Source organism: Lathamus discolor, chromosome 6, assembly GCF_037157495.1.
Source record: "Lathamus discolor isolate bLatDis1 chromosome 6, bLatDis1.hap1, whole genome shotgun sequence".
NCBI classification, from domain to species: Eukaryota; Metazoa; Chordata; class Aves; order Psittaciformes; family Psittacidae; genus Lathamus; species Lathamus discolor.
In genome coordinates this window covers 6,667,250-6,692,794 of record NC_088889.1, presented here as the reverse complement: position 1 = coordinate 6,692,794, position 25,545 = coordinate 6,667,250, and the positions used below count along the sequence as shown (strand labels likewise).

The following is a 25,545-nucleotide window of genomic DNA, read 5'->3' as shown; positions in this document are numbered from 1 at the left end:
CTTTGTCTTTAACACTTAGCACCTACATCAGTGCTGTGACAGGGATTTATGTGGGTAGCTGGGTACTTATTCATAAGAGGTGATTTCCCTGAGAGATCAGATTGAAGCCCTCCGAAAATTAAAATTAACTTGAAAGATGGCTGTAGAGATAATTCTAAGAGCTGTTGGGAAGAACAGAGGAATACAGTCCTGCTCACCCCGAAGACCCAGGGTAAGCTCTTTCAAAGAGATAAAAGAGATACCTTATGAAGTTTTTTTAGAAGGTGATGTTTTAATCATTCTCAGGATCCCCTAGAATAGAGGCAAGCACTAATCTAAAATTGCAGGGGAAAAAGTGCTGGTTAGCTAGATGTCAATATATTATGTTTTGATGTGCTTATGCACTGGAAAATGCAAGCTTATGGGTAAATCCAGTAAATGTATGACAAGAAATCATGGTAAATCTCAGGGGATAACTAGTAAATTAAAAAAGATGGCTTCCTTTGGTAGAAGAAATGTAACACAGTAGTCTTAGATAAAGGATCTTCACTGTATAACATAATTTAATAACAACACTGTTATTCAGATATTTTCCTATTTCCTGCTTCGTAAATTATATTTATTGGTACAGCTCTCCCCACACGTCTAGGTTTGGTGGGCTCTTATTTTGATATTCAGTTATCTAGTGTGAGGCTGGAACTAGATGATCTTAAGGTCCTTTCCAACCCCAACTATTCCATGATTCTATAATTCTATGATCAGAAGATGCTAATGACCATATATGTAATGACTAATCTTAGGTTTGAATTACTGGTTTGTGGGCTGCTACTGTTTTCACTTCAGACTTGTACTTTCAGTCTTGCAGTCCTGAGCTTAGATTACAATATGAAAACTCATAAACAGCTATAAAATTAAAGAAAGATAAATACTGATGTTACATCTTGACTTTCTGTCAGGCAAGTATCTGTGGTATACATCTGCATGTGGAGGTCTTTCAGAAATCTGATACAAGCTGTAGAAATAGAACAGTTTTAAAAATGTGATAGTTTTTCCTTTTTGTTTCCCTATTCTTTTATTTTTGCTACTGTTTTATTTATTATAGTTTATTTAAAAGTCTTGTAAGGACCTTGAAATACTGAAATACTTTGACATTTTGCATTCCCTGAACAGTGTGAAATGGAAGAAAAAATACAAAAGGCACATTACAGTACAAAGCCAGTAGTTAAGAGTAGCTAGATCTCGTGTATAATTAGATACACCACATTTGACATACAGGCTGACTGCTTAATGTTAGTTCAGAATGTTCTTCCTATTTATTCTGATAGTTTGGCATTTTTATTTTAACTTTAGCTGTACTGCGACCTAACATATAAAAAGAACAGTGATATCATCAGAGATTCATAGGAATCAGATCTTTTGCATACTATAAAATATTCTTCAGAGTAGTTGCAGAACTCTGTGTTCTTTAAAGTAGTAAGATCATTAATTGATTTAGACATAATATTATTTATTATCAGGAAGTATGAACAGGTTCACTATTAAAGAATGTTAAATACGAGCTGTCAGTACTTTGCAATCATTTATATAAAAGCAAAGTGAAGGTGCTACAAGAACAATGTACTTGAAAATAATCACACCATTAATTGTTCATGATGTACAGGGACATAAATAACAAGGGTTTTTCTTCCCTATATGCACTTGCAAATTTTATAAGCTCTTGAGAGCCAGAAGTACTTAACCAATCTTATCCTCAAACACAGTCAACTACTTGGTGAAGTTATCATTTCATTTTCTTCCTTTGACAGACTGTCTGGTATTTCGTCTGTCTGAGTTTCTGTGTATCCTTTTAAACCAAATACTCAAAAAGTTACTTTTTTATTAATACTGAGTTCTAAAATGTCTTTTTATAAAGTAAATGTAGGATTGTTAGCCCTCTTAAAATGTGGTCTCTTTGTGTTTGATAGCATAAAACCTTTAATAACTCTTAAAATAGTGTTTGTTTAACATTTTAAATTCGTAGAAATATTTGCACCATATCAGATCAAAGGCTTATCTGGCCTAATATATATCCAAGACTCGCTTGTAGTAGATGTCTAGGGAAAACTGCAAGAGCCAGGAAACTATGGTGATACTACCCTGGTACATCCTTCAGTTTCTAACAATATGTGACTTGGGATTCTGAGAATGTTGGGTGCTGTCTTTGTGGGTAGCCTTTGATGAAAATTTTAATCTTTCTTGAAATGGTCTAATGGCCTTTGAAATGTAAACTTCTAACACCTACAGTGTTTGATCAAAATGAGTTTCATGCTGGAATCGCATGTTTTGAGAGATACCTGATTTTGTTTTGAACCTATTCAAACCAGGAAGTTTTACTTGTTATTCCCGTGTACTAGAAGTAATAACAAATGATTGATTGTGCCATTTACTTTCTTATACCATTAATGATTTTTGCAATTTTTTTGTTGTTGTTTAAACCTGAGAGGACCTGGCTGCTTTTTGCCCAATGCTGAGCTGACATTTTATAGAATTACCTATCATGGCTAAAGTCCATTCCTGATGGGTAATGGTTCAGAAGTCATCTATACACAACTCCACACACTGATATAAAGTGAATTTTCGTCTTGCATTTTATTTCTTCATTAGACAGTGTCTCAAAGTCCTTCACTTCTTTGCTATCAGCTTTCATACTCTGTATGCAAAGCTTATTACCTTGCTTTTCACCTTGTTTTCCAAATCAGTTATGAATATATTAAACTGTATGAGCTCTGCGATGAGTCCCAGTGAAGTCCATGATCATTCTTTCCACTTAAACTGATTGCTTAGTCTTATTTGTAAGCTTCTTCTAATAGAGTGGTGACTCACATGGTGAACTTTCTTCTTCCATGCACCGTAGTTTCTTTGAAATATTTTGAGGACCTTGTTGAAATATGGAAATCCACACTCACTAGGTCAACTGCATAGCATTGGAACTGGTTCTGTCTTGCGTGTGTGTTTGTTCACATCTTCAAAAGAACTTTAATAAGTTTATGAGGCACAATTTCTCTTTCCAAGAGCCGTGCTAGTACTTTTTTTTACTTTGATTACATTCATCCTTATGTCTGCAGTTTTCTTTCATCTGATTATTTCTGCCAGTGTGCCTGACAGGAATATTATTTTTGTCTGGCCTGTAGTTGCAGGGATCCCTGTTGTAGCCCTTGCAGAGAATTCAGTTTGCAGTTCTCATTTTCTGTTCCTTTGCTACAAGGTGATTATAGGTGAGAGGTTACACACTACTGTTAGTAATTAAACTGTTGCATTAACTTCTTTAGAACTGTTGAAAGAATACCATCTGTTCCTGACAATTCGTTATATTAATTTTGTGGATTTGTTTGATAGCCTGTTCTACCAATGTTGTTTTGAGACACACTGATGCTTCCTCTTATAAAGAAGGTACCTGATTTGTGAGTCTACCTAAGTTCCTGTGTTATGAAAAGCAGATTGAAAAAATGGAAGTCAGTATTTCCCTTGCAAAGTATTCTAAACAGTTCTTACTTACTCTTAACCATTTGTTGACCTTGGAGTCTCCAGTAATTTTTCTCTTTAATGTATCAGAATTTATCTAATAATTTGAGCATGCTTGTAACTTTTTGAAAGAATGCTTTCTTTGCTAGTTATAATAGTTGTTTGAATTAAGACCATTATCTTTCCAGGTAGCATGAAGTCCACTTCTCTTTTAAAACAGTTCCTCTTGAAATTAATCACAGTCGTAGAGAGCTTTTTTTACTTTGTTGCTCCTCAAAAGAGAACATGTCTGAGTATGTTATGCAGACTACTAAAAAGTGGTCCTGTAGCAGAAACTCTCTATTGCAAACTGCTTATGATTAAGTCAGAAGTTTTTCCTAGTAGCTTTTCTCTTAAGCCGTAATTTTATGATGTCTGTAGCATCTGTTTATTCTTATTACATTTCCCAGCATAATATTTAGCCTATCAGTAGAGGAATATTTGAAGACACCTTCTATATTTTCTTTCCTCTGCTGTCAGAGACTTGCAACCACATCAACCATTTTCTGGGTGATGATAGTAGAGATGTTAAGAATACTTTCACACTTAAACCTTAAATGTCAGTCCATGGGGTTTTTTTTATGTTAATCAGTTCTTCAAGTAACTAGACTTGCTTCTCTTAGAGCAGCAATTCTCTGGGGAGGTTGGCAATGGCTTACTCTGTCTCATATAATATGGATTCTTTTAACTTGTATTGAGATCTGCAAGGGTTGATGAAGAAACCACTGTCTTCCTGAAGGCAATCCCACACTTTTGCCAAGCTAAAGCAAAAGCTATATATAGCTTTCCTAGAGATCTGTAGAAAATGGCACACTCCTTGTGTGGGATTCTGACATTACTTTCAAAGAAAATTGATCTGCTTATGCTCGCCTTGTCACAGGTACATTAGGTGGAAAAGCCTGAGAGAGTTACTACAAATGTTTTCCATTTAATTAGTAATATTCAATTTCAAATAGTTTATCTTGTGTACCATGTTGCTAATCCTAAGTGGAATTTTTCTGCCTCTTTCAAACATACAAAAACCCTTCTGGAAGATAACGAGATTTTTTTCAGTATTTTAATACTATGTTAGAATTTTTCTATCTGGAAGTGCATGCTCCAGGCATATCTCCATGACTAGGTGAATCTGGAAGTTATTGCAAGTTGGAAAGTCTATTCTCTAAACTTGAAATGAGTTGGAACTAAATAAAAAGCCTAACTGAAATGAAAAAGAAGATGAAAAAAGGATTAAACAGAGAATAATAATTTGGGAGAAGGTGGATGTGAATATAATCTCAGAGAAAATATGGTGGACTTACAGATTTGAGAATTGGAAATATAGGTTATTTTGGAAATGGAGTGTAAAGAGCACGTATGTGCCTTTTACAAAAGGCAGAAAAGTTACACTGCAGAGAAAGAGGAAAAGAGGTGAGAAGTACTTAAGATTTTGGATATGCTGATCAGTTAAATCTTCAAATCAGTTCTAAATGAGGAGGATCTTACGCTCATTAAATGATGTTTTGCCAGGTACAAAATGAGGTGAGGTGATTTTGCAATTTTTTAGATGGTGCAGTATCTTTAGATGAGAGAAGATTTTGCCTTTTGAGTATTTTTTTGCATTTGTATAGCTTTAATAATCACACTTGTCAGGATGGGATTGATAGTTTTAAAGGGGAAGAAGAATGTTCCTAAAAATCAGGTTTCTAAAGTCAGGCCTGATTTTCAAATGTATAGCAGTGCTATGTACGTTCTACTTGAAATCTCCCTCTTTTCTACCTTTTCAGCTTTTAGTTTTCTAATCTGTTTTAGCAAATGCAGTGGAAGGGTAAAGAGAGAAGTGTTGTCTTGCAATTTTAAGCAAGAAATACAATTTTGGGTTTAATTTTAAATGGGCATTTCAGAGGTGACTGTAAATTTAAGGGTAAGCTATAAATGGATTTGTTTAGAAATTACTGCTTGCACTCTGCAGTGCTTGCACACTGCTTAATTGATATTACAGCTGCTGTTAGGCCAATCTACTTGCAAACAGTAGAATATATAGTTAGAATGGCCATAACTCTTCTGTTACAGGGTGGGAACGATGATAAAAATGGAGACGAGAGTTCATAAAAGTGGAAAAAAATGAAGATGTATTTGTAATTGAATAAAAGCTCCTTGGCAATTCTAAAGGAGACTATTAAGTTTACCACAGAATGTTTTTTAAATTGTTTTAATGTGTGAAATGAAACTCGAATTGGTCAATATTTGTCTTATGAAACATACCGTTTCTTCTGGCCATTTCAAACACAGAATTAATTGCGTATCCCTTATACGGTTCATTCATGAACTCCATGTATTTTTTTGTGGAAAGCTAAAAGCTGTATTTTTTTCCTACTTGACAGAAAGTAGTAGCATTGTTCATCATTATTTCTGAATGTTAATGACAATACATTTGTCTTAGTTGCAGTTCAGTATATTTTTATATATCAGAATTGTAATTTTTTTTCCATTCTTTTCACAGAATATAAATGAAGAATGATGTGATATTAATGCTTTCTATATGCAGACCCATAAGGATCATCTCTAAGGAATTGCAGTAAGGCAAACGCTGAGAGTAATTTTTCTCTGGTACAATGTGGTGAAGCAAAGGAACTGGAATTGTCCACTTTTGTACAGTATAAGGACTTAAAATGTTCGTTATTTTGTGAGCAGAAGTAGTTCTGGAGTGAATTGAACTTCTGAAAATGCGGCCATGGACTGGTTCCTGGCGTTGGATCATGCTCATCCTCTTTGCTTGGGGAACTTTACTCTTTTATATTGGTGGACACCTGGTACGAGACAGTGAGCACCCAGATCACTCTAGTCGTGAATTATCCAAGATACTTGCTAAACTTGAACGGTTAAAGCAGCAAAATGAAGACTTAAGGCGGATGGCAGAATCTCTCAGGTAGGATCCAAAAGTAATTAAAGCTTTTCAGGAAAGGATTGCTGTATGTAACATGCTTGCGATTAATTCTTTTTTTTGTAAAATCATGCTTAACATATAAAAATACACAAAAGCGTTTTAATCAGTTTTGTAACTGACTGAAAATATATTGCAAAACCTTTAAACAGATAATACACATTTACTTTTGGTCTAATCTAGTCATTAATTAAGAGTCATTATTTAATGGTGTCACTGCCACAATAGCAGAGTTTGTTGGTGATTAACTCCTCAATGGCAACTTCAAGTGCAATAATTATGATGCTCAAGCCAATTAGAACAGCTCATGACTTCTTGACGCTTCTGCATGCAGTATCTGATAGAGCTCATTTTAGAAGTGTTGAAAACATTCATACAGCTTGCTGAAGATGAGCTGCAGCAGACTGCGGCACTGTATGAATTCTTTTAAGTAAGTTTTTTCCTTGCTTTACTGCTAAGCTTGTAGCAATAATTGTAAAATGATAGGATCATCTCCCTTGTTACAATTATTTGTTACATTATAGGTGGGTACAATTACAACTTAAAGTGTTTTCTTTCATCTTTTCAGACAGACAGGTTTTAACGTAGACTTATGATATCTCCTTTCTTAAGAAATTATAAGGGAAAGCTTCTTAGGCAGGACATGTGCCAAAATCAGATTCGACCCCTAACTATGTGAACATCACCACATGCGATGTAAAAGTCCTGATGGATGATGTGGACAAGTGCAGAGGCTTCATGTGTTATTCAAGCTGTAAAAGAGCAAAGCTCAGTACAAGATTTTACAGAGTGGGAGGGTGATGTTTATTTTTACTTACTCTCTCTTTCATGACTATATACTCACAAGCACCAAGACAAATCTGTAGCAGTGGTCTGGCCAGGATCTCCTGTGTAGAACGTGGAGAGAAAGAAGCACTGTGAGTTGACTGTTCATAATGTCTCTTGGGTTCTTGCTTGGCAAGGAGAAACTGATTTTGGACTTCCTTTTTAATACGCATTAGGAGCAGATGCCATTTTGGGCTTTATACCTTGCGATTTTGCCTCATAAATAGCAAGTTGCACAAATCTCTTTGTTTTCCTTTCTAGCATGTTTTGTGGTTCTAGGCCTGTTCTTGTTAACTTACCTTGAAATCAGTTTGTTTCTCCCCTTCATTTGAATTAAATCACACATATGGATTCTGTAGCAGTGAAATTAATACCTTTCCACTGAACTCCGTTCTGATGTTTCTTCTGGTGCGTTCTCTGCTTTTCACACGTAGCCAGGGCTCTTTGATCTGGTGGGCTGGCTAGACTTACTGAAGTTTCTTTTCACTGCACTCTTCCTGGTTTCTATAGATACGGCTGCATGCTGATTAGGCTTCTTAGCCTAGAAAAACAAATATCTTAGTTTTGCACATGTCAACCCTGAAGAAGTACCTTGGCATTCATGTAGTGCTGCACAGAGGCAGAGAAATGCCATTGACTAGGTACCCTCCACATTAAGCATAGACAATCTTCACCTTAAGTAATATGGCCATAAATGGGCTGTATTTTTCTATACTCAATTTATTAAATTATGGTAACAACTGCATTGGCAAAAAGTTTAATATATTTTTGTTGACAAAATAGTGTAATGTAGAGTTTGCTGCTATGAAGAAACTTAAGTAAGATCCTATATTTGAATATATACAATGTCTTTAATTTCCTTTAATATTAGACAAGAATAGTCAGCCTTAGGGTTTCTTTCCTCTGAGGGATAAACAGTTGGCATTACCACCCTCTGTGCTTTCAGCCACCCATATTTGGCTGACTTGAATAAATGATAATGTGGTGTTTTGTACAGTCATTGAAATATAACCAGTTCAAATTACAGTCACTAGAAGAGAGTAAATGTTCTTGATTTTACTGATGAAAGTGTACTTTTTTCTTCTCAAGAAGGCGGCTCTAGAGACAGCATATGAATGCATATCTGTTCCCTATGATATACAGGCTAAGCTATATTTTTAGCTTTTTGCTGGAGCTGATCTGAGATGGTGCAGTACTAGACTTTGAGGAAAGTGATGTATCCCCGTGTAGAGCCTTTTCATTATTTTTATTGAGCAAAATACCGTTTAAAATGTATTTGTGAAGGTTATTTCTATAAAGAAATTTCTCTAAAGAAATAACCTGGTCAACCTGCAGCATAAAAGTATTAAATCATAAATATAATATAGAATTTCAGTTTCTCATTTCTTTGTTTGCCAGATAGAACAAGTGGTGTTAAAAATAACTGTTAGCTTTAAAATGGTCCCATTAGAGTTTTATAGCAATATGGCTATTTAAAATGAGGTGTTAGCCAACAGTCATGGATTCAGTATCTATGTCCTGGAAGAGCTCACTGCTGCTACGAACATCCATTAAAGAAACAAAACACCTCTTAACTTCAGAAATTGAATTAACATTAGACAGAAAAGATTACTTTTGCTCCAGTTAACATCTTAAAGTGAAGACATAATTTGTTTTAGGCTAGACTGATCAAAGGCAGAAAGTCTGGAACTATCACTTGAATTTGATTTAATTGCTAGAATTTTTGGGTTTGTACCGAAAACTATAATTACTGATGCTGGTTGTGAAATCTGAGTGGTCTTTAAATCATTGTAGCATGTGAAGGTAAATCCTATTGTGAAATTGGATTTTATTACACTGAGGTAAAAACTTGGTTTTGCTGCCCTTCTCCACTAAGATTTTATATCTAGAGAATTAGAGAGTTTGGGTTTTTTTTTATTCCAACAGAAAAGAAGCACACTTTTTTAATAATTTTTAAATATGGAAGGGACCTTAATTATAGAATCATAGAATAGTTAAGGTTGAAAAGGATCTTAAGATCATCTAGTTCCAGTGCCCCTGCCATGGGCATGGACACCTTCCGCTAGACCAAGGTTGCTCAAAACCCATCCAATCTGGCTTTAGTTAGAGTTGTTATTTAAATGATAACTCTTAAGGTTGAGAGGAGTTTAATCGAGACCAGAGTGCCTGCCTGAATAATTGTAGCAGTAAACAGGCATCTGATTAACTAGACTGAAGTATTTTGACAATTAGATAAAACTTCTGGATGGTAAAAAGCTCCAAGTAAACAAAAATTATCTCAGTGGGAAAGGAAGCTTTGTGAATGGTAGGAAGTTACCATAATACCTAGTTGTGCCATTAATAATAGCTAGTTATGGCAGAGAGGAAGAGACAGAAAGCAGGTATGGTTACAAGAATTCAGTAGTTTAGTAAAAGTGTAAGTTGTAACAATTTCCGTTTTGAAGTTAAAGAAAATTGGCATTTCATCTTGAATGGGACCTTAGTTATATGCTAAAATATGTTTCAATACATTTCTGTTGCCTAGTATTTCCCATTATAATGGATTCTTCAGACTTCTCTGATTTCCTTCTCACCTGACAAAAGTGCCAGTCCTCTGGGATGGTTGAAAACAGGAGCTGTGCTGTGCTTAGTTTCATCCAGCCAACCATGAATGCCAGCACACGACAAGAAGTGATCTTTCCACCCTGAGATTTGAATGCTCTTTTGCTGCCAATTTAAGTAGCAGCTCCTCATCCCCAAAGACAGCAACAACACCAAAACAACAAACCAAAAATATGTCTTATGAAACACACCTTATGTGCTTGCAATGTCAACCATGCAAAAGCTGAGAAAGTCATATCTGAGACAAAGCTTTATAAAATGTTGCTTAGCCCTTTGTTGCTGTATGATACTTAAATCATATTTGATCTTGCAGTCTTCCCTCAGTTGCTTCTTTTTAACAAAGGATGCGTGAGGAGTAGAATTAAGGTTTTAGGGCAGTAAGATGTTTGGGGTTTTTGGAGGGGTGCTTTTCTTTTCCCCTGCAAGGTTTGTATGTTTAATGTCACAAACTACAGCACGTTCTTCTGATTTATTTTTTAATAGTTGTAATTTATCTCCCATATTAGTTAAGAATAGTTTATGTTTTTATAAGGATTTTTGATGAGGTTATTTTTTCTTAATATGCACTTCTGCAATAGTGCAAGATGGAACAGTCACTTGTTTTTGAAAATCGCCTGAAATAAGAATATTCCCTTAGGAAGTGAGTACACTTTGTGGTGCAGTTCTGATGACTTGAAATGACTTCAGGCACCACTTAGTTTTTACTGCGCATTTGAAATGCCTTCGGTGAGAAGTCACTGTAGTTTTTCTTGTGCAACTATGATGCTTTGTAAAAACCTTCCTGTGGGCTATAAAGAGGCACAGATATATGTTAGTGATGCAGGAGATAAATGGAAGTAAAGGTGTTTTGTATTGCCTGAGTTTTAGAAATTATGTGCATGAATACTGTTTATTTATAACTCAATTTACAATGTTGTCATAGCAATAAGTGAAGGATATTCTCTGCTAGATGCTTACTGACATGTTCTTTTATTGTTGATCAGAATCATCATAGTTTATATAAACTTAGTTTAAATTCCTCAGATTTTAAGAAGGAGGTGTGTTGTCAGGGCTTACTTTGTTATGAAAACTTCTGTATGTTTTTCAACAGGAATTCTTATTCATAAGTATGCATTATTACTAGGATATTCTGCACTAGAAGTTACCTACATAGATGATGCAATGAGTATAGATGAGGACTTTGATTCAAACACTTTTCCCTCAAATATTGCCTTATCTCCAGCTCAGTTGATGTACTTGTAGAGGGCAGTAACAAGCAAGCTGTGCTGGGTGCAGAGAAGAACCTTTTCCTTAATTTTGAGACTGGATGAAAGTGAGGAAGACAGCAATTCCAAGTCTGATGAGGTAACAGATGCAGAGACAAAACTGCAGAAAGAATAAATTATTTTAGTTCTATCCTTAAATGATGTGATTTTTGCAAGTCCATAGAACTAGCTTAGGAGAATGCCCCCCACTCCCATCCCAGCTCCTGTTATCTAACAACTGAAGTACAGTAAATGTCTTTATTGCAGTATGCCAAAGCAAATCGAATATTAAATGCTAAGTACATTTCTTTTAAAAAAATCTTAGTTATATCAGTTGGTCAGAATGAATTTGGGCTCTTTTGTATCATCCACACCCATCCTTCCACAGGATTCTGCACTTGGTACTTTTAACAGACTTCTCTTATGTTCAGAGGATCCATGTGTTGTCTGAAAATTTCTTATGGTAATGATTTTGTATGCTTTTACCTTATTGTTCTTCACAAATTCTACCTTTAGGGAATGTGATTTCTACAGGAGAAGCCATTCCATTTTTCCTGGTAATTCTGTGGTTAGTTGTCCTGTCACAATTGTGATACCAAGTTGACAAACCAGAAATATATTTTAACGCTGCGGTTTTAAACTAGTGCAAGAGCTTTAATGTGTTTCAGTATGCTTTTTAAAGGTTTGTGTTTTCTTGTACGTGGCCATACAATACCATATGTCAGTATGATATAATACTGTACATCTGTTGCAGGAACAAATTCACAAATGGATTGTTCATACAGAGAGAGTATATTTAGGGAGTGCACATGCTTAAGGTTAGATTATTTTCCTCAGTTTTGTCATGGTTGTTCCCTCAGTGCATAAAAAAGCAGGTATACAAGCAGTTATTGATAATTCCTTTTTATTTACCATCGTAACTTTAAACCACAAATACATATTTTGCAATAATTATCACTAATTTGCTTTCCATGGGGGGGTTTTAAGAGAGCAAAATTTTTCACTCAACTTGTCAGGCTACGTAACTGCTTCTTTTACCTCTCCTACCCCTGCTGGAAAAAAGGGGTTTAAGTGTTATTCTTAGTGTGATACACTTTTCTGATGCTCGCATTAGGTTTTTATTCCCTTCAAATACTCCAGTGAAAATGGACTTTTCATCAGTTCCTAATTTTTTGTTGCTATTTAAATATCCAGATCTGGGAGACATTAAATTTAATGACATCCCAGTAGGATCTTTAGACTGCTGTCATTTCTGGTTTAGGGTGAAGATACTCCCTCTAACTGCTATTTTCTCTATGCTAGAGGCATTTTTCATCTGGCAAGGGGTCTTTCCATATGGTGCTTTGAAACTGTCTATGTGTGTGTGGAGAGAATATCCCTTTCTTTTTATGCTCATGTTCCATTATGAATGGAGAATCATCTTTATGTTCTATATTCTTTACAGTTCTCAAGACTTTTAGACATCTGTTTCCTCTTTTCTTTTTCAGGGTTGTCATTTACAAAAGTCTTATAAGAGGTGGAATAATTTTTAACCCTTGAATCCAGCAGAACTGTTATTCTCTAGAGATAAAAGGAGTTTTTATTTTCCCTCCATTAATTTTTAATTTGTGGGGCAAATAGAAGTTAGCATCTAATTTTTATACTTTTATACTTTCGGTTTATTTCTATGTGGATTCAAGTTGAGATGATGAGCAAGCCTCAGTAATACCCTTAGGGTGGACGTAGGGCTCATAGATTTCAGGATACTGTGGTTTGCTCACATACCAGAGGTTTCACAAATGGATGTTAAAGTTGCTGTTGTCGTTTTAGGTGACCAGCAGTTTAGAATACCAGAGTTGTCATAAAAAATTACCATGGTGGTACATTTAAGAAGCAAGGATCTTCTTCTGAATCCAGAAAATATGTTGAAATCATCTTGTGCCAGTATGTAGGAAAACTTAACTTAAAAGCAGAGTTACAGTGCTGCAGCTCTGGTCCTCTAAGAATATTTGGCCAGCATTCAAGACCAGAATGTATTTCATGTGTGAATATAGAAAGCAGCCAAAACTTGAATCTTGTGAAGGCACATACCTTAATTAGGCTTTGCTTGTGTGTCAGTCAGTCCAACAAATGGTCTGAGTTAAGCTGCTGCAAATACTGTTTTCACAAGTAGAGCCTAGGATTGGTCTTGTCAGTGAGTGGAAGTGTTGTAAACACCACGGTTTAACACCACGTTAAATCTGTGTGCTGCAGCTCTGATATGCACTGTTTTCCTCTTACAGGATTGAGGTTTAAAAATCTCTATTTATGTTAGTATGTTTAATTTCTTCTGGTTTTAAGAAAATGCCAAGAAGGGTTATCAGCAAAAGAGTATGGAACAAAAAGAGAGAGATGAACTGTTAGTGCAAATAATTTGTCAAATAACAATTATACATATAAATCATATAATTTCTTTATTTTCTATATCCTAGGATACCAGATGGCCCTATTGATCAGGGACCAGCTGCAGGAAAGGTACATGCTTTAGAGGAGCAACTTTTAAAGGCCAAAGAACAGATAGAAAACTATAAGAAGCGGACAGGAGATGGTTGGTAGATAAGTTTTATTTTACTTCTAAACCAAGTTTTGGTATTCCATATCAGAAATGTATTGGTTTCTTAACAAATAATTCAGCTACAAGTGCTGATGGTTTTATGCCATTTTTTTTTTTTAGTAGGAGGCCTTGGAAAAGACCATGAAATATTGAGGAGGAGGATTGAAAATGGGGCTAAGGAACTTTGGTTTTTCCTCCAGAGTGAATTGAAGAAGCTGAAAAATCTAGAAGGAAATGAACTGCAAGGACGCATTGATGAATTTCTGTCTGATTTGGGTCATCAGGAAAGGTACTTGTTGATTCTGCATATAAGTTTTAAGGATTATGGGTTGTTTTAAGTAAACTACTGATATACTGCTTAAAAATCTCTTAGGATAAATTATTGGTATGTGGGCTGAAATATATCTGAAGCATGAATATAAAATTATTACTTGTATTTCATGGGACATAAAGTATATATCCAGCTTATGTCATTATAGCTTAAAGTATGACCCTTTAAATTGATATATTATCAGGACCTGGGTCCTGGATGACAGTTGTTGCTTTTCAGTTGCATGTCTATCTATGTGCATATGTCCATATTTGTACATATAACTAAACCATTTTAAAACTTTAAAATAATTTAGGTATATGATTGTGCCTGTCATAAATACTAGAATATATTTGTTACATTGATCATTGGGATATTTTATAATTGGAATTGCTTTAAAATTGGGTAATATCTTAATTTCAGGAATAATTGTCATTCTGACAATCATTTTGACAGCATCTTTTTGTAATCAGAATTTAGCAGAGTATTTCAGATAGAAATGACCTTTAATTACACTGTTGCTGTGTTGGAGTTAAGTTTTCGTTTGTTGTTGATCTTCTGACCTTCCCATTGCTGAAATACTTTTTGTATTACGCTAAAACATTCTGTGTGAGTTTTGTTAATGCTGAACAAAATTGATCCAGAAAGTGTTAAAAATTTATTGGAATCGATCTGTAAAGCTATTATCTTCTATAATTCTGCTCCCAACATGACCACAATGGCAATTTTCGTCTCTTCAGTAAACAGTCTTAAGAAAATTGTTGAATTAACTAAATATGCTACCTTAAACAAGTATCCTTTTCAGAAAACGCTGAACTCTTCAAGAACGAGCAAAGTAGTAAAGCATGAACCTTTGGTAATAATACTGTAGTAAAAGGAAAAAAGTAGTAAGAATTTTTGATTCTTTGGAAAGAATGTAAATACTATTTAAAATGTAGTTCTGGAATAATATGAATTTGATTATTAATGTGTGCAAATAATATAGTCCATTAAATTTTGTAATTTAATATTCCGCAATTTCAAACCCCAATTTGTCGCAGATTGATGGAGTTTAAAGTGAGAAGGAGGGAGTATTCAATTATCAAGAGTTATTATCTATGTAAAATAAGCCATTAGATTTCATCCAATTATTTCTCTGCTGAGTGCTATTATGTATGTTTGACTGAAATAAAAGTAGTGCTTGGCTGAAACAGGATTTTACAAAAGGCTGGAGATCTTCAGTCAAACGGTCAACTCATCAGTCACTCTGTGGCCACTTCCCCGGGTATTTTGTTTCAATAGTTGCTTTCACTCAGAAATATTTGTTCTCCAGAGAAGTTATTTCCGTTTGGGTTTCTTAAACTACAGGTCATTGATTCTTGATTCTCTTAAACTCTCTCTGCTAAAACTGAGGCAAGTAGTGTAACACCAAACATACTGATGTCCATCAATGGAACAAAATCACTTGAACACATGTGACTACTCTGTTTATACAGCCAGGATCACATCAGGCCGTTGCCACAGTAGAACTCTGAATAATGTGGTCTGTTTCATGCCAGAAGGGTTTTGTGTGCCTTCCTCCCAGGATGCGTCATTTTCTTACTCCTTTCTTTCCTGCATGAATGACTACTAAATAATTAAGACCAACTTGCAAGTTCTGTATTTCTGACAGCCTTGTCTTCACATCTCTGTACTTCAGGATGAGGCAAAACCCATACTAAAAATGCATAGTCCTTAGCATTGAATAATAAAAGTCTGCCTTATAGACCTCTGGAAGTTAGCAGATGAATCCCGCTGTGGAAGTCTTGGAAACAATGTGTTACTGGATGAAGTTTGTCTACAATGCAAGCAGTCATAGCTGCTCTGTTTTTTTCTTTTCTTAAGAATTTTCTTGTTGGATAAAAGTATTCTTTAGACTGACACAGTGGTTAGCAACAGCAGAGTATCCTAGAGTCTGCTGAGTCTTAGTAGTAGTACTAGTGTAGACCTTTCTGTGTGGTGATGTCCCCAGAGAAGGCTAAAGTTGTTTGAGCTAAAACCAAACATCCAGAAACTAGGTTTTATTAAAATAAAATGCAGACTTTTTTTTTTTTTGCAATATAGAAATTCAAAGCAGTTGCATAAGAGAAAACAGATACAAAAGTGTTTCTACAATATTCAGCCTCTGTTCTTGGTGTACTTACAACATTGGCTTCCTGCAATATAATTGTCTTGTGTTACAGAATGCTTGGTTGCCTCTAGTCTTGAGGAAGTTCACTCTTTCACCTTTGAGGTTAGGCTGTCTTCTTTCCCTTTAGTACAGGAGTTGCAGGAAAAATCTCAGCTCCTTGTGTGCACATCCTTTGGCCTGTGATACATTGGAGTCTCTAGGGTGTTCTGTTCCCTTAGGATGCACAGTAGCTCCCCAGGGAAACAACAGTCTCTTTATGTCCACAAAGTCCATCTGGTCTCTTGAAGGGAACGTAAATTTAGAGTGAGCAAATCAGATGCTCTCATTTGGTCTCAAAATCATGGCTTTTTGGTGAGGTTTTTTGTTATTGCTGAGTTTTTTTGTTGTGGTTTATTTGTTTTGTATGTAAGTACATGTGCACTTGTTGATTTCTTTTTTAAGGCTTTTAACTAGCTGCTGAATGCCCTTTTTGACAGTGATGTCTTAGAAAGTTGTTACTTATGGATCTTACCTAACTGGAACACTACATATAAAGCTGGTATTACTTATTTTTATATATAAATAGGAATGTATCTTAGACATTTCAATATATATTATGATCTAATATTTGAATTAGAAAGATTAGTTATAAGTGTTTAAAGCAGTTTTTAATGCCCTCATGGGAAAGCAAATACAGGGGTGTGTAGTGATCCAATGATGGGGTAAATATGTAAAGCAAGTAGTTAATTTTTTTTTGTTTGTGAGGAAAGCATGTTGTGTTGCAGGGAAGACTTGCTTTTTAAGAGATGATAAAGACAGTTTCTGTGACTCTGGATAAATAGTATTGTTTGTTAATCTTGGTGCTGTTATGCGCATGGTCCACTAATATGACAGCGTTTCTTTTGTTGGATGCCTTAATTGCTGTTTCTTAGCTGTGTCCTAGGGGTTGTGTAGATTTTCTCCTGGAGATTTCCTATCTTGGCAGATGTTTTTTGTCCAGTATTTCACTGCTGATTCTGTTCAAGAAACAAAGTAGCCCAATGCAGTTTCCTGCATTATGGAATATGTAATTGTGTTCTAGTTGCCATAGGGAAGATGGTTGTTGAAAGTAAGTTCTTCTTAACAGTGGAAAGGCTATTTGACATAGTTAATAAAAAAGAACAGATGAATCCTCTAGTAGTCATGGTTGTTTCCTGTGTTGGCATCATCTTGTTTGCACGGTGGCTGTTACCGAGTTAGTTTCATTCCTTTTTCTCCTGGGGACCAGCTGTCACCACGGCTTCTGTGGTAGCTGGCCAAGGTTTGATGTGTAGTGTTTGGGCATATTTTCACATTATTTCCTTTGAATTTGTTGGAACATATCACGTTTTTTTTTCCTCTGTGAGTTTTTATTTGTTGATGTAAATCTTCCAGGAGGTTTAAATGTAATTTTGTCATACGGCTAGAATAAATGTCTAGACTGATCTTTCAAAATGTGTTAAAAATGCCAGCCCTCCCCCTTTATTTGTGACAATCAAATGGAGATGAAATATATAGCCAGATTCTTCATTCTGCCTTCCAGAAGCAAAATGCTTTTAAGAGCAGCTCCAAGATTTAATTTATGATATGAAATAAAAATAACAACAAATTGATATTGTTGGTTAGTAACACAATGAAAGAACAAGTCTGACATTAAATATCTGCAATGCCACTGCCTGATATTCTTTCTGCCATTTTACCATCCACATACCCTCTACTAATCCTGTGCAGGCTCATTTTTTGTCTGCACTTAGCCATCTTGGGTTCATAGATCACTGGTCCATCTACTTTTTAGTATCTACATGGCGCCTAGCTCTGGTCTTTGATATTAGTCTGTGTCTCTTGTAAGTCTGTATTAATAAGCCATCATGATGGTCTATCACACTCAAAAGAACCTAGGAGATGGAAACCTAAAAAATGTGCATTTCCCTGCAATAGAAATCAAAGAAAGAAAGTGAGTGAAGGTGTATGTGGTAGGTTGACCCTGGCTCACACCAGGTACTCACCAAAGCTGTCCTATTACTCTGCCTCGTCTTCTGCACAGGGGAGAGAAAATACAACAAAAGGCTTGTGGGTTGAGATAAGGGCAGGGAGAGATCACTCGTCAATTACTGTCAAAACAGACTCAATTTGTGAAATCAGCTTAATTTATTACCAACCAAATCAAAGTAGGGTAATGAGAAATAAAATCAAATCTTCAAACGCTTTCCCCCCATCCCTCTCTTCTTTCCAGGCTTAACTTTACTTCTGAATTCTCTGCCTCCTCCCCTGCAGTGACACAGGGGGACAGAGAGTAAGGGCTCTGGTCAGCACATCACACATTGTCTCTGCTGGTCTTTCCTCCTCAGGGAGAGGACTCCTCACACTCTTCCCCTTCTCCAGTGTGGGGTCCCTTCCACAGGAGACATTCACAAACTTCTTCCCACGGGCTGCAATTGTTCTTGAACTGCTCCCGTGTGGGTTTCCTCCATAGGGTGCAGCCCTTCAGGAATAGACTGCTCCAGCGTCGGTCGCCTGTGGGATCACAAGTCCTGCCAGCACTATAATCATTTCTGTGTGATAACACCTGTGAATTTTCCAGTTCCTGTTTTGCTTTGGAGTTTTCTAAGAGTAAAGGTTTTTTTTTTCAAGTCTTGTGAATACTGTCTGAAAAGTCTTGCACTAATTCATAGTTTTTTTCCACAGATTATTATATGTTCTTTATGATTCGTACTGAGCAAAGCTATCTTTCCCTAAAGTGTTGAGTCACTGAGGCTGTCTAAGGACTCTCTCATAATTCCTTTTGTCTTAGAGATAGTGGAAAATAGTTATATTTCATCTGTAAGGCTAATTATTTATACCTTCCTATTGTCTTTGTTCTGTCATGGTCACCGTGGCCAATAATGTAAAAATAAAAGTTGAACAACGGGGTTTTTTTTTCCTTAGAAAAATTACCTAACTGCTGAGAGCTGGTTTTGTTTTTTTTGAGTTGATAGCCTTTGTATTTTCAGTTATTTTATGCCAAGATTTAATAGAAATATATTTCTATTAAATGAAAGAGATTGCATTTAATGGTAGCAGAAGACTTTTTATTATTCTTTTTCATGTTTATATCTGAATTTTATATATTCTCATTAGACATCCACCGTGGTTGCATCCTGATTGGGAAGAACTATATTCTTAAACTCCCAAGAAAATGCATGGGTTTAATTTTTTAAGTTGCCTACTACCCTGTAATGCTTTCTATACGTTTGAAAACACTGCTTTAAGAGGAACAGACTCTTTATCTCTTCAGTTATTAGTATATAATCTATTGTATTAGATCTACTGCATCATTAATTCTGTTCTGATTGTCCCTAAACTGTGTTAGCAAGTTTCTCTGCATAGTGTCTTTAATAGTGATCTAAAGCTATTTATGTGATGATACTTGAAATTTCAAGTTTAGTTACCTTGTAAAAGAAAATCCATTTTACATGATTTGAGATTAGAATGTAAATATGGTGCTTCCAGTTGATTGACAGAAGGTGAACATCACTGCTGCTGAACAAGATGTGTATAATGTTTAGTACAGCAAGGGTGGATCATGTACTAAGTCGGTGTCACTGTTATCCTGTGCAGAAGTATGGGTATAAAAACCAGTATGAGTGTATGAGAATGGACATATATAGATCCATAAATCCAGTTACTGCCAAGAGAAGGTTGTCGATAACTCTGCTGATAAAGATATCTCTGACCCAGTTTGATTTATATCGGAATTTACTGCTTAAATATTGGGTTATTGGAACTAATTACCTAGTGGAGATATGTTGTTCACTCCATTCTCACTTGCTAGGCTTATTTACAAGGAGGATACCCTTAGCTAGCTAGATTTGTGGTTCCAGTACTAACAAGTGCTGCCGGCAATGGTCTTGTATTACTTCACTAACAACACCACTTGAAAAGTCATTAGGAAATATGCTTGTCTTCCTCTCACACTCTATTTTTTGTCCCTTTGCCAAATTTCTGTGCCTTTGCTCAGTTGCATCTCCTCCTAATGATCAAACTTGTGGCTTCTCAATAATTTCAGGCAAAAAATTATACATCTGAAGTTCAGATAAACAACTCGAGAAAACCAGTGTAAAGTTAACCCTTCAGCATTGTTGTGGAAATGTTTATCAACTTTAAATATTCTCAGTCTATAAAGCCAACTCTGAAGTTACTGGTTCTGAATTGGGCTACCTGTTGCTTGTAGATCAGCCATTAATGTTTTTACATATATTTTGAATAGTTTGCCCTGGTTTTGTATTTTTTTCCCCAGAAAATTCTCAAAATTTGCTTTGTGTAGTCTAGACTTGTAATTTGGCCATTTGAGTATCAGTAGGATGCAGTCATTCCAAGCAGGCAGAGTGCTTACTTTCTTCCAGGGTCAGGAGCTCCATGCCATAGAAGATACTGTTTACTAAGCCTTGTAATAATATTTTGTAGTTAGTTTTCACTAATGAAAACAGAAGGATTACCACTGTAGCCGTGGTAAAGACAGTTGTAATATTATGTTCTATACAGGCATAGTACTATAATTGCTCATATGTATGAAACATACTTTAAATGGAGGACAGTATTTCTTGGCTACTGTTGGAATTGTGGGGTAGGAGGTGGCATGAACAAATTTTTTTGAGGCTGTATTTGAAAAGTCTGTTTAATTTGTCTTTGATTTCATCTAATCCTCCAATTTAGTAATGTTGAGATTGTTTTCCATGGTTTATCACAGGTCGATAATGACCGACTTGTACTACCTCAGTCAAACAGATGGAGCAGGAGATTGGCGAGAAAAAGAGGCCAAAGATCTAACAGATTTGGTACAGAGGAGAATAACTTATCTACAGGTAAGAGGACAGAACTTTTAAATTAAGGTAAACATTTAGTTTATTAAAAGACATATATATAGCACTTAGCTATAGCCTTGTAATAGGCTAATTACATGACAGGTTTAAGTGTCTGTTTATATACAAATGAATTACATACAAAGGAAATTAGAATATTTGGATTCTTTGTTTTATTATAAAAGATAAGTCGTTGGTTTCTATGTTTGTTCTTTAGAGGGTCAGAATGCATACATATGTTTGCACAGTGTTAAAAATAGAAAAATTGAAGTTCTTGTATGAAACTTCCAAAAAAGCCGCCCTTTTTAAAAAACATGAGTATGCAAAACTGAAGTGCTTGTATAGTATATTGCCCAGACCTAAACTGTTTCAACATATGTGTGATACTAGATGCCCATATTTGTGAGTGCATAAAGCCTTTTTAATGTGTATGCTTGTATCTGTCCATAAAATTTAAATAAAACTTGATCTGAAGGGAGACTTGAATTCATATAAGAAAGCATGCAGCTATTTATTTAGTGATCAAAAAGATATTTGATATAGCTTGTTTTATTTTTACCTGATTTGGTTTTCCTTGCATGTGTGTACCTCACTGCTCTGTTTTGTATGGTCAGCCTGAACGTCTTATCTTTTCTTTGTGTAAATAGCCAAATTTGTTTCTCAGATTTTCATTATTTCACATTTCACAGTTCAGCTACTGGAACCTTCTTTTCTATGACCAAACTATGCATTTTTTGCTTATTAAATAGAAACCATACACCCTTCTATGGAAAAAAACCTCAGAGTAAATTAGGCAGGAGACATTACTGTCTTCCTTCAAGTGCTTCTTGAGAACTGTTCCTCATTCTTTCCTTTGGCATGTCACTGTTTGGCAATGGTGTACCGTAACTACTTTTCATGCTGATAAATATGACTGCTGTCTACCTTTTCCTCTTTTTTTTCTGTACCTATCTGTTGTCTTACCTAAGCTTGTATGTGTTTCTGAAGAGCGATTGTCTCCCTGTAGTATGTTTTACAGTGTTCAGGGCCTTACTTCAACACTAGGACCTCTGCGTGCTTACAATGAATAACAAAAGTCAGCACTGATTATGGAAATTAGACCATATAAATGTATTAACACTGCACATTGAATTCAGTATGACTGTTTCACAGGGAAGGATCTAGAAACTATACAGAAGGGATGTGTGTTTCCTTAGTAATGGCCTTTGAGCTTTAAGTTGAAGAATGGTGATACGTGTTTTCCAAAAAGGTGTAATTCTAGCTTTGATAAATATTTTTAGCATTGTAACTCTACAGGTCACCAAAATAGAACTGAATTCTTCAGTTTAGCAAATTTGCCGCAATATACAAAGAATTATTTGGGTATTATACGAACAAATAATACAACCCTGTTTATTCTGTATGTCTTTGGTTATTTGAAACATCTTACCTGTATTGTATACTCAGTTTTTGTCCTAAAATGTGAAACAGAAATGTGATGAGGTTTCTCTCGCAAAACTGTTCTTTCTTTCTTATACTTACTGTATTTCTTTTCATTAATCGCTTTTCAGGCTAAACCTACCTAAAAGTTTTGATCATTCTTCATGTGTGAGAATTTATAATACTTTTATTTTTTTCTTCCTGATGTCTTCCCTTGGCACTAATTCCTCACCAGGCCATTAGAAGTGAACATCCACTAGCAGACAAATGACAATAGACTATTGATTTATAGAATAGCACCACAATATATTATTTTTCTTATCTTGCCTTTTATGCTGTCTAATGTGTTACTCAGCTAATAATCTGTCTCCCTTGAGTTCATGTCACTATGGAGCTATTGAAAATGATGCCTGAGATTTTTACTTCAGCTGAAATTTGAAACTTGAGTAATTTTCTTTCACTATGCTTACTTGAAATTTTGTTATCAATACTAAATTTCACTTACCAGGAGTCATGCTTACTTTGGTTAGGTTCTTCTGGAATTCATGACAAGTCAAGTCATGAATTCCAAGTCAAGTCTTGATGCTTGCTTGACTGATTTAATATTTCGTACACATTTAATTTAATGGCTTTGTCTTTTACCAGTTCTTCCGTATTTCATGCATGATAGTACTAGTCCCGCTAAGATAACTAGAGGCCATTTCTCTCTGTGTTTGCCATTTCTTGCTCCTTTTTATAATCTGTTTTGATTTTTGACTGCACTTTGTCCCTTATTTCATGACTGCTTTGTTTGATTCATTCTTATGAGTAGTTACAGTCTTTGAGATGGGCCATTCACATATACAATTGCTGCCATCTCTCTTTTCTTTTTTATTCCCATTTTTCTGTCTGGAAAAAAATGAGGATCCTACCTCTTGTCTACATGCCTATGAGCCAGACGTAAGCTTTTGGAGCTCTGATTGTTGCAAGTAATCATCCAAACCAGGAATATGTCTGTGACTACACATTTGGAAGTCAAGTTGACTTATTTTACAGCGTGGGTTTCAGGATTTCGAAGAGTACAGGGCTGACTGCGAGTATGCGATGTAAAGCAGTCCATTTCTGAAATAACATATATACACACCACTGTTCATAATATAAGTGTGTTAAAAGATAAAATAAAGAAATTCAACAATCCTTCCCTCCAACTCCATGCAAAAAAATGAAATATGTGGAACTTATTTTTTTCTGGGTTTTGTTTTTTTTTTTTTTTTTTGGTGAAGAATAGAAGTACTGAATAGTTTTCTTTTTGATACATGTTGAACAGTGACAGCTGCATTATTTTGGGACATCTCCCTGGGAAATCATTTAGCTGAATGATTGTGAGTAGTGATGACTGCTACTTCATTTGGATGGCATTACCATAAATTTGATTTAATGAGGCTACATTTAGCTAGTTCCCTGTAGTTAGAGCAACACTTAAAAAGCTAGGAGCTTAGATTTAAGCAGCAGACCTTATTTTCAGCGATGCTCATTATCAAACAATTGAAGAGAATGTGCAAGAGATGCAGGCAGGGGCTCCTATGGTATGAGAGCTGTATATTTTGGAAGTGGTAGAGTGAGTAAATGATTGTGTGATGATTTCCTTTTGTGCTTATTTTTGCACTATTTTATTTTAGAAAGTTAGTGATTCAGCAGCATGCAGTGTCCCAGTAGCAATAGAATATTTTTGGCTCCAATTGTAAAAAACCTCAAAATATTTTGTTCAATTTTGAAGGTTAAAAATATCAACAGGTGAGAGAGATTACCAAGTACTCAGCAACATCAGCAAATACATACAGTTTACCATATTCACACTATTTACTTGGGATTGTGTATGTATGCAAAAGAAGAGAAAGTTGGTTATAAGACTTTATTCTGAGGTTTCTGGATTTCTCAGTGTTTTTTGTGACCTAACGTGTCATTTTTTTTCTGCCTTAAAGGGTATCTCCTTCCCATTAAAATCAATGATATCTATTTTTAATAAAAGTACTCATGCTAAAATGACAACAAAAAAGGCTCTGGGCACTGGAGAAGACAGCAGTTTGCACTTATCCTTCTTTAGCAGTGAAGAAACCACACAGGAGGGATCTGCTAGTTAAAAATGCATAGGAAACTTCTTTGATTACTTTTGGTACTTCCACAGTGACTCAAATTGTCCTGGGAAATTATGTCATTTAAATAGTTAATAAAAATTTAAACTGTGTTTAAAGCACATTTTGTCAAGTAAGTTTTCTATAACTGGCCTACTTCAGGCTTGAACTAGAAATTTCTTACAAACCCCAGGAGCTCTCCTCACTAGTTGCAGGATTATGCCCAACCCTTCACCCTCCCATGCAACCCAAACCCTACTCATTGAGAGGTTTAGTTACACTTTCGGTGTGTTCTCAGGAATGCTTGTATTTTAATATGCATTTCTTTCTTTTTCTGTTTTACTAGTGTATACATTTTAGTAGTTCTGAATGACCTACTTTGTCTTTGAAAGTCTTTGGTGGATTGAAATTTAAATGTGAATATATCTGTAATTTGAACATTTTATCCAGTGAGTGATTGGTGGATTTTTTTCTCTGGCTCTTTTGGTTTATAAGAACAGATTCTTTCTTTGTGTATTGAACCATCTTTACTGTAAATTCAGGATCTGAAAGTATGGTGTTAGGATAGTAACCCTTTAATAAAGTGTGATCACTGCTGATATCTATATGAGGTTTTCTCTAGAAATTTTATATAGTGGATTGAGGAGCATAGAATGGTTAGTCCAGCTACATGCTGGGATGTTTTACTAAAGCTGAAGCTTGTGTACTGTAGGAGGCTAGGTGCAAGCTAGAGGAATTAACATTAGAGGCAGGTAAATCTTCATGCCTCTCAAAGCAAATACGCAGTGTTTCTGGCTAGGCAAAGAAGAAAATTTTCTTCCAGCAGCTGGAAGAAATTATTCATCCCCTCACCAAATATTGAGAGGAACCATTCCAAGTGGCATCACAAATAGATGGCGTGAATTATGTTTGTGATAAGTAGGACGAAAACCACTTTTCCTTGACATTATTCTCTCTTAAAAAAAAAAGGAATTTTCCACAGAATTTGGGTGTAGCTGTCTTCTCCAGTGGACTGTGTAGCATTAAGGAATGAATTGTTA

General features: G+C 35.4%; 1 protein-coding gene across 3 annotated transcripts in view; it reads left to right on the top strand.

Annotated features, from left to right (window-relative positions):
• The window catches only part of FUT8 (fucosyltransferase 8), a 121,897-nt gene that overhangs the window by 55,415 nt on the left and 40,937 nt on the right, over positions 1-25,545 (top strand). For 2 of the 3 annotated variants that reach the window (XM_065683280.1, XM_065683281.1), the window contains 4 exons: positions 5,999-6,424; positions 13,560-13,675; positions 13,802-13,970; positions 20,864-20,978. In XM_065683280.1, the coding sequence (XP_065539352.1) occupies positions 6,222-6,424; positions 13,560-13,675; positions 13,802-13,970; positions 20,864-20,978 (603 nt within the window). In that variant the 5' untranslated portion in view covers positions 5,999-6,221. The remainder of the gene's footprint in view (positions 1-5,998; positions 6,425-13,559; positions 13,676-13,801; positions 13,971-20,863; positions 20,979-25,545) is intronic. The other variant, XM_065683282.1, reaches the window with a different exon arrangement.